At 54.6% G+C, this 16,041-nt stretch overlaps 2 protein-coding genes across 4 annotated transcripts in view; one reads left to right on the forward strand and one right to left on the reverse strand.

Moving 5' to 3' along the window:
• The window catches only part of GLUL (glutamate-ammonia ligase), a 16,605-nt gene continuing 564 nt past the window's right edge, over nt 1–16,041 (reverse strand). Inside the window, exons 2-10 of one of the 3 annotated variants that reach the window (XM_041478917.1) lie at nt 13,507–13,633; nt 11,166–11,248; nt 10,259–10,485; nt 5,131–5,321; nt 3,841–4,002; nt 3,441–3,587; nt 2,923–3,050; nt 2,558–2,757; nt 1–1,683 (exon numbers count right to left, since the gene is read on the reverse strand). In XM_041478917.1, the coding sequence (XP_041334851.1) occupies nt 1,365–1,683; nt 2,558–2,757; nt 2,923–3,050; nt 3,441–3,587; nt 3,841–4,002; nt 5,131–5,321; nt 10,259–10,392 (1,281 nt within the window). In that variant the 5' untranslated portion in view covers nt 10,393–10,485; nt 11,166–11,248; nt 13,507–13,633 and the 3' untranslated portion in view covers nt 1–1,364. Of the gene's footprint in view, nt 1,684–2,557; nt 2,758–2,922; nt 3,051–3,440; nt 3,588–3,840; nt 4,003–5,130; nt 5,322–6,327; nt 6,470–10,258; nt 10,486–11,165; nt 11,249–13,506; nt 13,634–16,041 lie in introns of those variants that run through there. The other 2 variants (XM_041478918.1, XM_041478919.1) reach the window with 2 other exon arrangements.
• Nucleotides 14,776–16,041, forward strand: part of RGSL1 (regulator of G protein signaling like 1) — a 19,456-nt gene continuing 18,190 nt past the window's right edge. The window contains exons 1-3 of the mRNA XM_041478903.1: nt 14,776–14,788; nt 15,431–15,513; nt 15,772–15,846. Of these exons, the coding sequence (XP_041334837.1) occupies nt 14,776–14,788; nt 15,431–15,513; nt 15,772–15,846 (171 nt within the window). The remainder of the gene's footprint in view (nt 14,789–15,430; nt 15,514–15,771; nt 15,847–16,041) is intronic.

The raw sequence follows: 16,041 nt of genomic DNA on the forward strand, positions 1-16,041 counted from the left end.
TTGAAGGTTTTGTTCTTTTTTTCCTTTTTATTACAAAAAAAAAAAAAAAAAACCTATTTGGAAGAAGTGTAAATGCAACGGAATATAACTGGCACCATCTAAGATACCCAAGTGTAAAATCCCAGAATGTCTGAACCCCCCAGCAGCAGCTGGGAGGCACAGGGCTGGCTGGGAGGGACAGGTGGCCTCTCCCTTCCCTTCTCCTAGCCCCCATCATCCTGGCTGGGTGGCAGGCAGCCCGAGAGAGCCAGGACACAACAGTGGCATCAACGGTCTCTGTAAAACCATTCAGTTGGAGAAACTAAGAACATTATGAAAAAAAATCTAAAACTTCTTTCTTTTTTTTTTTTTTTTTTGTGTTTAACCTTTATCCAAAGCCCTGCTTTAGTGACATGCTAGCCCTGCTGGACAGGTGACACAGCCACAGCTCTGTCCAGAACGCTGTTGACCAGTCAACTCTTGGTTCAGGACACCTTCCTCCCACTCCGAGCGTGTCACGGCCACCTGAATTACAGTAACAAATGCTTCTGCAGGCTTCCTGCTCTGGGAACCCCCTCCTGCAAGCTCCACTCCACGCTGGAACAAATCTCATCCCAAGTCTCCCTCCGAGCTCACGCTCAGTCCCACCTGCATCCGACTGCATCAGCAAGAGCTCTGCCTGCTCCGGCTGGATGAGGCGTTGGAACGTCATCTCTTCAAGAAAAAAACACTTTCATATATAATTTTTTTTTTCTGTTTTTATATTTAAATAGAAAAATACTACTTCACTCTGTGTTATGAGCCAGAGATGGGTTGACTTCCAGTGACAGAACCAAGAGTTCTCCTCAATGCCAGAAGATTCCCAGAAACCTCAGAGTGGCTGGAGGGCGACGATGTCCCCATCATGTCCCCATCCAGGCAGGAGCACACGCACAGCTCCCGTCACCACAGCTCCCATCTTCCCTTCTCCACAGAGAGGCACCAACCTCAGCCAGCCATCAGTCTGCAGAGAGCCAGCAGCAGGGCTGGCCCCCCAAATCTGGCTCTGTTTTAAGCTTTCTCCTCTCCTACGGGTTTTCTGCGTGTGCAGTCTGTCCCTGGAAGCCACTGGATCCCATCGGATGTACACATGAATTAGACAAAAAAAATAAAACAGTGGTTAAAAGTTCTCTAACACCCCGTCCTCCTCTCGTCTTCCGAAGAGTCAACGACAAACAAGACACGGATAAAACTAAACCTGCCCTCCTCCCCACCTCAAGACAACAAGAGTTACTGAGACACGAAACATGTTATCTTGTACCCTCGGGATTACAGCTAGAAGGGAACTTTAGGGGCGCGGGGAGCGCGGGGGGAGGCGGCGGCGGTGGCCGCGGGGCGCAGTCTGCTTAGTTCTTGTACTCAAAAGGCTCGTCCCCGGTTTCGTTGAGGAGACACGTGCGGACCAGCGCCTCCGTCACGGCGTAGGGGTCGCAGTTGGCCGAGGGCCGGCGGTCCTCGAAGTAGCCCTTCTTCTCGTGGCCCACGTTGCGCGGGATGCGGATGCTGGCACCGCGGTTGGCCACGCCGGCCGAGAACTCGTTGATGTTGGACGTCTCGTGGAAGCCCGTCAGGCGCCTGGCATTGTCCAGCCCCCCCTTGGGGTCGTAGGCACGGATGTGGTACTGGTGGCGCTTGCTCAGCTTCTCGATGGCCTCCTCGATGTGCCTGCAGAGGGAGGGAGGGAGGGACAGGGGTGGCACAGTGAGGGATGGGACGAGCTGAATGCCTCTGGCTGTCGTGTCAAAGTGACAACGAGATTAATGGCTGTTCCCAAGGCACTTTGTGATGATGCCTTGTGCCCCACAACCCACTCGGCAGTTCATCCCCACATGGGTTTCTCTCCGCTCCTCCTGCTGACCCAGAAAAAGTCTTGTGGTCAAATCCCCCAGGCTCCCCAGGGAGTGCCATCTGTGAGACATCACCAGTTAAACTTCCCACTTCCACCTGCTCTCGGACAGGAGAGCTCTCAACACTGGGGTTCCTATTCGTGAAGCTCACAGAGTCACGGGCTGTCCCATTATCTCAGGGCAGCATCACGATTAAGGCAAGAAACCAGAGCCGCCAGGATGGATCCTTCCACACAGCTCCAGTGACACAGGGTCCCTGACTGCACAACAGTCATGTGCAGGAACTCACAGTTTGCATTTTTAGGATGTTCATCTTTTAAGAAAACATGGCAGCCTTGCCTGGAGGAAGAAAATGGTCTTTCTCTTTCATCATGGCTATAAAAATACAATTTAAAAAGTCCTGTGCTGGGTTGGTTTGTTTGTTTGTTCCCAGCACTGGAAGGTCAGGAGCTGGACAGTCTGTTAGAGATAGCTGCATCCTGTACTGGTGGAGCTGTACTGCTGGCTGAATTGCCCACCAAGCATCAAGAAGAGAATGTGTCATTATAAAAAAATAAATACGAAGAAAAAAAGAAACCACAAAAACAAAACGACCAAAAAAACCCTATCCAGAAGACTCAGATGCCATGCCAAGCACCAAACTCCCATGTCATCCAAAATCCTGCTGCCCAGTAAACAACCCAAACACTTACTTGAGACCTCCTTCTTCCCTCATGCTCTTGGTGCTGAAGTTGGTGTGGCAGCCAGCACCGTTCCAGTTCCCAGGGATGGGTTTGGGATCAAAGGACACCACGACCCCGAAGTCCTCGCACACCCGGTGCAGGATGAAGCGCGCGATCCAGAGGTGATCCCCCATCTCAATCCCCTCGCATGGTCCCACCTGGAACTCCCACTGCAAGGAGGAGGCGTCAGGGGCTCAGTGGGGTGGAGACAGGCACCTCCCACCCCCTGATGCTGGACACAGCCGCACAGCTCAGAGCAGGCAGACACAGCTCCCGCTGCTTGGGGTTTTTCCACGCTACTCTCTCGCTCCATGAGGCGTCTTAGCCTGATTTACCTGGGCTGGCATCACTTCTGCGTTGGTTCCTCCGATTTTCACGCCGGCATAAAGGCATGCCCGGTAGTGGGCCTCCACAATGTCCCTGCCATAGGCTTTGTCTGCCCCTACGCCACAGTAATACGGACCTGCAATGGCACAGGGGAACGTCAGCTCCACAGGGAAAATCGCTGACATCCACTGAAGACCCAGCACGTGCAGAGAATGCTTCAAAAGCCCCAAGGTGTGTTTTTCATGGAAGAACTAGCAGGGTAGAACACTGACAGAGAGTAAGTTCTCCCCTGAGTTTAAGTCCCCTGCAGACCAACAAATTTGTTGTCCCCAGCAGCAAATTTGGACATGGCCTATCCCCACATCAGCCTTTCTGTGACAAATTTAATCTCATGGTTGGTTTTTGCCAATATTCCGCTTTCTACTGTCCACCTTCGGTTCAAGGAACACCTTGGAGCCCTCAGCTTGCCTGAAGCTGTGCCACACAGACTTCAGTTCTGACATGCTCCAGGCTCCCGGAAGATTACCTTGGGGTCCAGGGAAGCCATTGGAAGGCCAGCCAAACGGATGTCCATCTGTCCCCAGGAGAGTGTACTCCTGCTCCATCCCAAACCAGGGGTGCTGGTTCGACACCATGTCCATAATCCTCCTGCAGGTGTGCCGGAGATTTGACTCTGGAACGGAAAAGCGACACGAGGCTCATGAGCGATGCCACCTCCACTCCCCATTTCCACCTATTTTACACTTTGAGTCCCAGCAGCATTGAAGAATCCCAAGCCCAGCCTTTTATCCATCACCAGCACTTTGTTTGCTCTCTACTTTCAAGTTATTCCTGTGTCATGCTAAGGGCACAGACAGCATTGGGCAGGTCTCCCATTCCCCTTCCCGGGAACACCACCTCCACCAGGAGAAGGTCCGTTCATTCACCTGCAGACTGGCGGTTGTATTTGAAGACCTCACAGAGAACGAGTTTGTTGGGGTCCTTGCGGAAAGGGTCCCGAAACATGGCAGCAGGTCGCAGGTACATGTCACTGTTGGAGCCTTCGGACTGGTACGTGCTGGAACCATCAAAATTCCACTCAGGGAGATCTGGAGCAAAGAGAGGAACCAGCCACAGTGACCCACGGGCCTCATAGAGAAGAGGTTTAGTCCCAGCTCAGCTGATTTTGTTCCAAGTGGGGGAAGCAAAAAAAACCAACAAAACAAAACCCAAAACAAGCAAAAAAATCACAGGAGTGCAAGTCCCTGGCCACCCTGGAAAATAACAAGTTGCTGGGCTGCTGGCCAAGCCCGAGTGAACAGAGTAGCACTGAGGACATTTCCCATGTCACAACAACCACAGGGATGAGAAAGCACCCAGTCCCCTCAGCTGGGAGAGGGCAGACCATGAGCCATCTCCCAGCTGTGGGAGTGAGGGGAGCCATACCCTCAATCACACTACAAGGCCTTAAGAAGGTGGGAAGGCAAATCAGAGAGGTGGAATCTCCTATGGAAGGGGAGTGTGGCCCCTTGCCCACCCTTCCATCCTGAGCACTGCCCTCCAGGTCAAAGCCCAGAACTCCACCTGGGCAATGTTATCTCCTCCATAACCCAGGGGGAAAGAGGGAGGATGGGAAGCACAAAGATTTCCAAGGAGCTGTGTCAACCACTCCCTCAGAGGGAAAAGGGGAAAGTAGAGAGGGGAAAAGAAAGAAAAAAAAAAAAAAAGGAAAGAAAAAAGATAATTCTGCTCAGTCACACACAGTATTTTCATTTCATAACTGTCTCCAGCCAGCTCCATGGCAACCTGGGGAAAATCCTAATGCTATTATTGTGTAAGCTGGGACTGTTTGTTCTGAGGGACACAAGCTCTTAATTACACCGGATAGCTCCATTCTTTCCCCTGCACTTTCTTCTGCCAAACTACTTCCGGCCAAAACGAGTACTCAAGAGTCAATGGGCAGCCCAGCCCCTGCCAACAGCCCCCAGCCCCTGCCAGCAGCCCCTCCACGGCGAGGACAGCACCAAGGATGGGCTCCCAGCCCCAGGCATCTCCCTGAAACTCCACATCTGGAGAGCTGGGAACGTTCCCCCATGGTACATGGGGGGAGAGAGGTAACTGGAAGGGCTGAGGAGGAAACGTCTTCCCTAAAAACCATCCTTCTGCCACGGGAAGAGAGAAATGGCATCCTTCCTCCACCCAGTGAGGGGCTACGAGTGCTGCACCTGCCCTCTCACCTTCCAGGCTCTTGGGCTCATGGTCCAGCGTGCGGGTTTTGCAGCGGAGGTGCTCCCCCGTGCCGTCGATCCAGATGTACATGGCCTGCACCTTCTCCCCCTGCGGCAGCTTCATGTACATGTGCTTGATGGCTTTGCTCAGGTGGGAGCTCGCTGAGGTGGCCATGGCTGCAGTCCTGACAAGGGGGTTCCTGCGGGGGGGAATCACAAACAGCCCCAGATGTGAGCCCTTTCCTGCGTGCCCACATTTTTCAGCAGCCCCCTTCCCCACCCAAGGCCAGGGAGGAGCACGAGACAGTTCGGCCACAGGGCTGGCTGCCATCTCCAGCGGTTCCCTGTCATTCCTCAGGGAGAACACACAGCAGTTCAGGCTAGCCCTGCTCCAGAAACCCTTCAAAACACCAAACTCCTGCTAATAAACCAGAGCAACAGACTTCCAAAGGGCTCCTTAGCCCCACGTGAACTTTTCACCTCCACACTCCGCTCAAGAGCAAGGCTAATGCAAGGAAAGCTTAGCCGGGGCTTTCTTAATAAATCTGCATCATCGAGGAGGGCTTTTCTGCCCCAGCTGCCTTCTCAGCCCGGCTGAGGTTATCCAAGCCCGGTCCCAGGGCAGCAGGAAAAGCAACAGGCAGCACACACGAGCCCTGAGCACGCCAGGCAGCAGAGGGGAGGCGGGATGGGCCGGGGTCGCTCTAGAACCAGTGTGTGGGAGCTGCAGCATCCCCAGAGCCCTGCGGGCCGGGCTCCTATGGCCAGCCAGCCCACTGGCGTCGGACCCACAGCACCGGCTGTTTTCCAGGGAGCTCGGAAATGTTTGGAAATGCGGACTGACTGGGGAAGTCGCTCCAACATCCCGTTGTCCTGCGGGTTGAGCCGTCCCCAGCCCACCCCGCCGAGGCTCCCAGCGCGCCCGCTGCACTGCCAGAAGCATCTCCCACGCGTGCATCTCCAGGGAGCAGCTGAGGAGCCTCGTGGGGGTAAAAACAACACCCACAACAACTGCAAAGGGAATGTTTTCAACAGAAAACTCAAGCTGCCACTTCCTCCCCTTCCCCGCCCCATCCACCCCTTCCCCCAAAGGAGGAATTTTCCCGTGGAAGACCTCCCCGGGGCTGCCTCCCCGGCCCTGCCGAGCCCGGGGGGCTGCGGCGGGTGGCGGCACGGCCGTGTCCCCGTGTCCCCCCGGGCCGGTACCTGCGCTCGGCGGCGGCTGCGGCGGGCGCGGGGCTCCCACGCTCGGCTCCCGGGGCCGCGCCCGCCGCCCCTTTATGGCGGAGCAGCGCCGGCCCCGCCGCACGGATTGGGCAGCGGGCGGGACGGGAGGGACACGGGAGGGGGGACAGGGCCACCACCCCGCCTGCCGCCTCCTCCTCCTCTTCCTCCTCCCGCTCCGGCCCCGGCAAAGGGGCGCAAGGGTGGAAAGGGTGGGTGGGTGAGGAGAACTGAGGGAAGAGAGGGCAGAAAGCGGAGAGGTTGGGTGTGTTTGGGGTCTTTTTAACAGCGCTCCCGACCGGAAAAACAACCCCTAGGCAGGCGGGAGCTGATCCAGAGCTTTCGGCAGCGTTTACATTAGCGGCTGCCTTGGCAGAGCTCGCAGGGATGGAAAACGGCCACTCGGGAAAAGGGGGAAGAGAGGGAGGCACCGGAGCTCCACCGAGACCAGGGCACAGGCTTTGGCTTGGTGCCCGCTCTTGGGAGGGGGACAAAAGCCTCGGTGCCCCCCTTCTCCTCCCTGGAGCAGGTCACAGCCTCCAGCACCTGGATTTGCAGAGCCTCGCTGCAAGGATCGCTCACTGTCACTCGAGGGGGGAGAAATCCCCCAGCCCCAACATGGGAGCACCCAGCAAACCGCAGGCAGTGCCCAGTATTTTTCCACAATGTCCGGGTCTCCACCCCACAGGGTCGCTTGTCCCGTCTCCTGCAGCTCCGTGCAAGTCCCAGCCCGGATCCAAGGGGCAGGAGAGCCACGCCAGCAGGAGCAGACGGAGCTGCCACCCATGTGTGCGCACGCCGAGGGCACACGCAGGTCCCAGGGCGAGCACACGCCACCCACACGCCTGCCACGGAGCCACAGGATCCTGCTGTGCCCCGTGCCAGCCTCGGGGAGATGGCACCAAAACTGCCATTCCTCGAGAAGCTGGAGCCTCCCGGCCATCACAGCCACCCTGCCCCGGACACGGCCACTGTACAGCCAGAATCCAGAGGGAAAGTGGCCAGGGAGAGCCGGATCCTCAGGAGGGAGGAGGTGGAAGTGCTGGCCAAAACCAGGCTTTTGATTTATCGCCCATCTCAAGAGCCACATCCCCACCCTCCCTGCGGGGACAGCTTGGCTCAATCCTCACACCACCTCGGAGCAGCCATGGGTGTGTGGCAATCCCCCGAGGCTGTCCAGAACAAGGTGAAAATCGGGTGCATTTCTCCTCCTGGAATTGCTTGGGCAAGGCAGAGCCACGGAGCATTGCAACAGCCTGCCCTCAGCACCCCAGAAAGTGCCTCCTGCCAGCACCCCCGCTCCTGCACCCTGTGCACAGAGAAATGGCTCCAACACACCAACAAACGTGGTGTTTTACCCACGGAAATGAGCTCAGGAACTCACGTTCAGCCCAAGTTCAGCTGTGGTCACCCAAATCTAACAGCTCAGCTGAGTTAAAGGAAGCAGAGCGGGAGCTGGTGCCCAAAATAGCTCCCATAAAGGGGAGCTGTCAAGCCACAGGCAACGTAAAGCAGTGTCCAGCCCTCTTCCCTAGGTTTGTTGAGGGTTTCTTTAATCTGAGAGCTCTGATAGCTCCAAATTCTTGGAATTACAGTTCTACCTGCTAATTTCCCAGTAACTTTGTCCACCTTTGGCTTCGCACACACCCAGATGTTTACAAGAGGAGGCCCCCGAGCAGTGGGTGACCCCCGTGCCCTGCAAGCCTCGGGGCTGGGCAGCTCCGACCAACCCTGAAGGCGGGCGGGGAGCAAAGGCAGCTTGACAGTGTAAACATCATCTCTCCATCCCAAAAATCCACACGCCAGCCCGGCAGAGCCCCCCGGGGAGGGCAGGGCAGTGGTGGCGGGGTGGTAGGATGGAGCTGCCAGCCCCGGCGGGGTTTGCTGGCTGGCTCATGCCCCAGCGCCGGCGGACAAGCGGCAGCCGCGGACCCAGCGCCCTCTCCCGGGAAGCGTCCTCCACCCAGCTTGTTTACTGCCTGCCTTCCTTGCCCTCCTCCCCTTCCAGCCTGGCCTTTTTTTCTCTTTTTTTTTCTTTTTACATTTGGGAAAGCCTGCTCGGGCCGTGCTTTGGCCCAGCTGCGTGCTGCAGTGACCCCCGGCGTCGCTGAAAAAACCCTCCTGGGGGGCAGCTGGGGAGGGCTCGGTGCCAATAGGTGACACCATCCAGGGGTGGATTGAAATCCACCTTCAAAGGGCCACATGCACAGCCAGACGGCGAGACAATGTCCCCTTCCAGGGGCGAGTCCCAACTGGCACAGGTTTTTCCTTCTTCCTCCTGTTAATTTGTGGGAACATCTTTATTGGCCTTTATTGGCCTGGCCCGGCGCTTCCCGCCGGCACAGTTTGATATCCTGAGAGAAGTGCCAAGGTTGGGAAGTGGCTGCTGAGTTATGAGGGTTGGGCAGGCTAGACTTTGCAGCCTCCTGCCTCCAAGGCAGCTGGGCAAACCCTCAGGGACAGGGCACAGCCGTGTCCCTGCGCTCTCCAGGGAAGGCATAGGGAGCAGCATGAGTTTCTCTCAGCTAGCATAAGGCATGCCTCTCCTTTTCCAGCTCGAGCCAGCAGCCAGGCAGTAAAAGATCAAGGCTTCCCTCTGCATTGTGCCTTGCTGGGGCTGCTGTGACCCTTTCCTTGTTCATGTGTTCCCCTCCATCCCTGTCTTCCATTTAGGAATGCCTTCAAATGCAGAAATGTCACACCATTGCGGGGGTAGGGGGGTGGGTGGGAAGAGGAGGGTGGCAACTTGAGGGTTAAATAGATAGGATATGAAATTTCCCTGTGGCTCAGGCCCTGGGGCAGTGGCTGATGGCTTTTGGGGACTTCCCCAGCACTGTGATCCTCACCACAGATCCTGGGATTTCAAGCCAGACAGATTGCAGACCTGGACTGCTAAGTGCAGGTACCCATTGGTTTTTCACCAGCACTAAAGAAAAATTCTGAAGTAGAAAGGGATGTTGTTATTTTGGGTTTTTTTTTTTCCAACAGAGATGTCACACAGGGAGGATGAATTGCCCATTTTATTGTGATCCCAGGTCCCGGAAGGAGGCTGGACACACCCAAAATGGCCCAGCCTCCAGCAGTGGCACAGCTGGGACAGAGGAGGGATGGGCACAGCATCATGGAATCACAGAATGGTTTGGTTTGGTTTGGAAGGGACCTTAAGGTCATCAAGTCCAACGCGCTGCAATGAGCAGGAACATCTTCAGCATCTCTCCTATCAACAGTCAAGACACTCCTAAACTGAGCTAAATAAGGTGCCTGTGCTCAGCTGGGGCTGGGCTCTTGCTCCAGGCAGCACTGACACAACCAGAGCACACAGCCTCAAGCTGCACCAAGGGAAATACAGGCTGGATATCAGGAAAAAGTTGTTCACATAAAGAGTGATAAAGCTCTGGAATGGCTGCCCGGGGAGGTGGTGCAGTCACCATCCCTGGGTGTGTTTAACAAAGCCTGGATGTGGCACTGGGTGCCAGGGTTTAGTTGAGGTGCTGGGGCTGGGTTGGACTCGATGATCTTGGAGGTCTCTTCCAACCCAGTCATTCTGTGACTCTGTGAATTTTGTGAGCTATACCACTTTCAGATGCATCCTGGGAAGTGCTTTGTGCTGGAAGGCCTTGCATGAGGAACTGAACTGCACCCAAGTGACCTCAGCCATGGGCTGCCTGTCCTGATGTTGCATCACCTCCATCCCTGCCCACCCCTGGGCACAGCCGCCTCTGCCTGGACCCATGACAGCAGCTGCTGGTGGCCTCCCGAGGTGCTCCCAGGCTGGCACACCTGGCGATGCAGCACGTTTCACCCAGGGCTGGAAAAACCAACCTAACACCCGAGCAAGCACTCAGCTCAGAAGTGACTGAGCCTGGGGAGCTCGCCCTGGGGTGTGGGGGATGAGGGCCCTGGGGGGACTGACCTTGTGCAAGCAGCAGTGGCCGAGCGGTGTCCCCCGGAGCGCTGCAGGAGGCTGACGAAACCCCCCAAGGCAGGCAGGCAGCAGCTGCTGGCCCTGGCTGTGAGCAAACATTGCACGCTCCGCAGCAGCCCCATGCTCCCTTTGAAGATGCTGCCAGGGTCAAGGGTGGCCGTGGGCTGGTGGCCAGAGAGCTTTCAGCCTTTCCAGAGCAGATCACCTGGGCTGCGCTAAAGGGCAGTTTAGGAAAGCAAATTAATCAGTGCAAACTTGCAGAGGCACACGCAGAATGATTTAAAAAAAACCCTCCCTCCCCATTCAGCTCCCTGGACCACGCACAGAGGGAAGAGGGACCTTGGGGCACGGCCCCCAGGACAGCCCAGGTGCTGCCAGCAGGTTCTTTCTTCAATTAGGTAAAAAGACACCTCATAGGACTTTGGGGACTTCACTTCAAACTTAAGGATAGCCAATTGGACAGGAGCCAAAAAAGTCTTGCCTAAGCAATTCACTAGAAAAAGAAGAGAGCAAAGGAACTAATTGCTTTTGTGGGGTGTTTTACCAGGAGCAAGAACCTCTTGCACCTGGCTTGGGTTTTGTCTGTAAAGAGCTTTGTTATTTTGCCTTTTATTAAAACTTTTTTGTTTCCAACACTTAAAAAAAAAAAAAAAAAAAAAAAAAAAAAAAAAAACACTTCTAAGCTTTTTTTCCTTTTTAAAAAGACAAAAAATAGTTTTGTCACTCCGTCAACAAGAAGCACATTCCTACAGCCACCTCCCTCCCCACCCCTTTCTGAGCCACCTGTCCCCGTGCCCACGGCTGGCTTGGCACCCTCCCAGGAGCCATGGCACTGCCCCATGCCCCAGCAGCCCCCTGCCCGGATCCAGGGGCATTCCCGGCAGGCAGCCCCTACCTGCTGTGCTCCGCAGAGCTCGCCCGGGGGCCGAGCACCTTCCCCGAGCACTTCCCCTTTCCTTCAGCAGGGCTGGGGGGAAGCTGGAAGATGAGAACGTCAGGGGCAGGCGGGATTTGAGACCCAGAAATTGCTTGGCTCAGTTCGTTCTGTACAAGGGTGGAGAATATCCCAGGGAGCGCTCGGCACATGCCTTTCCCCGCCGTTGGAAATTGGTTACGCTGTGCAGGGTTGTTTTTGTTGGGGTTTTTTCCCCCCTCATTTTCAGTTCACACCGTTTAAAAGCGCTCCCAGCCAGGTTGGGGCTGCGTTAGCTGTGGCTGGCACGTTAATTTCAGCCTAACACACCTCACATCTCCGTAAGTGAGAGGGCAGAAATCCTCAAACTGCTGCCTGAGAGGATGAAGTGGTGAATCTGGGCCTGACATTGCAAATTATAAAATAAAATAAAAAATTTAAAAATTAATATTAATTATAAAAATTAGAAATTATTAATTATAACAGCAAAGTGCCGCTGCCCATGTCCCTCCCTCGTGGCTGAGTTAGGTCCCTGTCCTGCCACAACACATACTTAGCCCAGGCTGCTGAAGTCAACAGCCCCAGAGGCTGGGGTAAGGTTACACCAGTGGTTCTGCTTCAGCTGGAGGGGAGACAAGTGAAGGCAGAGCCTGCCACAGGGGCTGTCAGCTGTAAGGGACAGTCCCAAGCAAGGAAACCACAGACAGATGACAACAGGCTCAAAAATACTCCCCAAGGAAACACCAGTGGTGTGCTTGCTGAGCAAACAGATCTTACACGCTCAGGGGACTGAGCATGGAAGTCACATGTGAAAAATCACTGTAGTGTGTTCAAGAAAGAAATTAATATTTAAGGCTGAGCTGGAATTCCTCAGCCTTGGGCAACTCCACTTTTTAAGGTGCTGTGGGCCCAATGTCCTATAAACTATTTATATGAAAAGAGGGATGAAAATTTGGGATTTTTTCACCCCCAAATCTTCCCCCAAAAGCACATGGTGGGGATATACTTATATACTTATGCAAGAGGGGAGAGCAGGTTTGTGCACTCAGGCTGGAGTTCCCCAGATTTCTGCCTCTCCAGACCATCACCCCGAGCCAGCAGCAATGCTGAGATGTTCGGGGTGTGTGGGAAACACCCCCCACCCTCCTGATGGCACCAAACGGGCCAGGCTGGGCTGCTGGGGGGGCTGTGAGTGGCCAGTGACCCCAGGCAGCGAGGCTGACACTGTGTTTGGGCAGCCTTGGACTTTGCCACGCTGGGGAGCAGTGCCAGCTGATGTTGGGCAAGGAGAAAAACCCCAGCCCATCCCCTCTGGGAACATGAGGCTCTGCCCCTCATCACCTCAGGGCTGCTCCCCACGTCAGGGTGGGTGATTTGGGCTGGGGCAGAGGGGCAGAGAAGCCCTCCTGACGTGTTTGATGTTGCAACCCTGAACCTTATCTTTTTATGGAGTCCAGCCACTCCGAGCTTCCTTCTAAATCTGGGCTCTGCTCCTGTGTCCGCTTATTTTTTTCAGTTTTTTTTGGTTTTTTGCCTAAATAGCCACCCAGCTCACGTGAGCTCCTCTTGTGAGGAGACCATGTGCCCTGGGAAAACCTGGGAAGCTGCAGCCAGGGGAGGAGAGCTCCATCCTGCCAGACCTCTTGGGGTCCCCTCTTGGGGAAAAACTCCATGGAAATGGCCCTGTGCTCTCCCACAGTGACCATGTTGGCCAATTCCTGCTCACAACCTTATTTTTTTTTCCTGGCAGAAGCCATCACACTCCCACTGAGGCCAGTCCAGAGCTGGATGAGCACCCAAGGAGCCACCCCAGCCCCTGAGGATCCTACTGGGCATCTGCTCAGTTGCCAACTGGAAAATGTGTTATTTTTTTTTAAGTTTTGACCTTTCTCTGAGGATTTCAGGTGTGAGACAGCCACCACTCCAGTTCATTCCTTTCCCCTCCCTCTCATCTCTTGGGCTCAGCCACAGAAATCTTTATGGATCCATGATGGGAGCTGCTCCTCCCCAGGGTGCTCCAAAACTCCTTCCCACAGCTCTGCCTGCCACCGCTGGGACGAGCAGGCGTTTTGTAGCTCACAGCTGCCCCTTCCCCACATCAGTGTGGGTTTTGGCACAGTGACCAGCCCCGCAGTCAGCTCGGAGCTGTCCCGTACTCCCTGGCGCTGTCTGAGATGCAGAGCCCTGCTGCTGCTCTGGGAACAGCTTCGCATTCCTGGTTTGACAGCGCCACCTCGTGAGGTGGCCCCGCTGCTGGGACACTCTGGGACACTGTCCTGCCCCCAGGTCTGGCACAAAGACCAGAGCAGGATCAAACACCCACCTGGGGAGCAGGTTCCTCCTCCTGCCAAGGGAACAGGTCACTCCTGCTGCAGGACGGGCTCCTTCTTTTTCACCTCCTTCTCCTCCTCCAGCTGGAAGGTCTCCAAGGTTGGGTCTCAGCCCCAGATCTGGTGAAGAAAGCAGATAAAAAATGTGGGCTTGGTCTGTTTGGGGCAGACACAGTGGGGTCTCCTGTGAAATTCCCATCCCGAGCTGAGCAGATGGACTGACAGCGACCACACCCAGCGCTGAGGTGCCACCAGGAACCTGCTCTGAAGGCAAGAAGTTTCCCCAGCAGGGAGAGGGGAAGAGTTTTGTGGCATTTACATTCTCTGAAAAAAATTCTTTTGTTTAAGATTTTTCTCTTGGATAAGCTAAGAAGTTTCAGAAAAAAAAAAAAAACCAAACAAAAAACACCCCCAATTCTTATTTTATTTGCTTCTCCTGTGTTGTGCTCATGTGTAGAATGTGTTTGCAAATTGTTTTCCCACAGGTGATTATTTCATTAGTCTCCAGTATAAGTTGTTTTAACTCATTAGTCAATCAGGGTCAAGCTGTGTCGAGACTCTAAAAAGTCACGAGTTTTCATTGTTATCTTTTTAGCATTCAGTAAGGATCTTTTTCTATATCCTTTAGTTTAGTACAGTATTCTTTAATATAATATAGTATCATAAAGTAATAAATTAACCTTCTAAAAACATAGAATCAAATGCATCCTTCCTGCCTTCGTCGGAGCAGTTTCCCAACAAATACAATAGGGTTTAATTTCAGGACTGCCCAAGTGTGTCTGCAGGGCTGGCAATTTAAAAAGTGACATTTCACAGCATCACAGGATGGGTAAGGTCAGAAGGGACGACCTGGACCAACACCTCAGCTCAAGCAGAGTCCCCTGAGCTCAGTACTGAGGATTGTGCCCAGATGGTTCTTGAATATCTCCACTAAGGGGGAATCCACAAGCTCTCAGGGCAGAGAGGTTCCAGTGCTCAGTTACCATCACAGTGAAAACGTTTTTTCTCATGTTCAGGTGGGAATTCCTCTGTTCCAATTTCTGCTCATCCCATTGCTCGGCACCCCTGAGAACAGCCTGGCTTCCACCTTCTGGACATCCCCTCTTTCAGATCCTCTCTCAGTACTCTCCTCTGCAGGCTAAGCAGGCCTGGAGGGAGCTGCTGAGAGCCCCGTGGTCCCCAAGACCCCCAGGAGTCACCCAAACAAGCGTGTCACAATCAGGGTGGCACTTCGGAACCCAGCACCGGAACACTGCACCACCATGATGACTGCTGGTGAGTTCCCCTTTGCTGGGGGCTTCAGCCCCTCTAAGCACACCCCAAAAGGTGGAAAAATGGGGGGAAAAGCAGTGTTAAGCTTTGAAATATAGGTCCTCCCTGTAACACAACTGTGCCTTGATGGAAGAGGGCATTTCCAGGGGCACCCCCACGAGGGGGCTGATGCCAGCCCACCTTCTTGCTTCCAGATTCTTCCAGACATGAATAAAACTTTGCAGGGTGGTGGGAGGTGTTGGCCACTGACACTTGCACTGAGTCCTGGGTGGATAAGCTGTGTTATGCCCAGTGTCTGGGTGAGGCAGAGGAGCACAGCCTGTGCCCTGCAGCCACCTCCCTTCTCCTGCCCTATGGATGCCACCGCATTTGTGCCCAGCCTCTGTGAACCTTTGCTGTTTGGGAGGCTGCCATTCAAACTCCCCAGCTCCTGCACGCCCCTGGACCTGGTGCTTTCCAAACAGCCTGTGCCACCCCTCCCCAAACACATTTCACACACTGTCCCAGCTCCAAATCCTCCCCCTGCATGAGCACAGGACAAGCTTTTACCACACATCCCCTAAAGCTGATTCCCCCCCAAAACTCCTCCTCTTGCTCACAGCTGGCAACAAAAAGCCCAGGTAACTTTCTCTTCTCCCCCTGTAGCATCCATAGCCTCCACGGACATAGGGCTGCTGCTGCAAGATGATGTTTTTGTTGACTTTTTCAACATCTTTCTGAACCTTCCTGTAAGTGCACTCTGCACCATAAAACCTGAAGCTTTTCAGAGCTCTCCTCAGGTGAACTTTGTGTGGCATTAGAAGCCACAGGAAGACTGGGAGTTCACCACATTCAGGCTGGAAAATGAGGGAAACCTGAGGATCTCAACTTGGAGATAAGGGGTCTAAAAGGGAATTTTATGCCTTTCTGCGTAGTGGGAACTAACTAGAGCACCGGGCTCCGGGCTCTTCTGCCTCTTTCAGCTGTCCCTTTCCGTTTTGATCCAGGTTTTTGGGCAGACACCCCTTTACATCAGCGGCACGGGCCGGTGGTGCCTGTGGCCAGAGCTGCCGAGCCACCTGGTGAGAGCATGCCCCTTGTTAGAAAGGAGGAGTGGGAGGAAGAGGGAGGAAGGGCACAGGGCAGGGCAGGAGCCGGTTTGTCACTGCCAGGGCCCCTCTCTGGCTCTCCTGCCCGTGCAGCTGAGCCATCCTTTCAACCCCGGCCGTCGTTTCGCTTTTAAACCCTGGGCGGAGCACGATCCATTTAAAGTCCTG

Source organism: Pyrgilauda ruficollis, unplaced genomic scaffold (genome assembly GCF_017590135.1).
Source record: "Pyrgilauda ruficollis isolate IOZ18807 unplaced genomic scaffold, ASM1759013v1 scaffold47, whole genome shotgun sequence".
Taxonomy (NCBI): domain Eukaryota; kingdom Metazoa; phylum Chordata; class Aves; order Passeriformes; family Passeridae; genus Pyrgilauda; species Pyrgilauda ruficollis.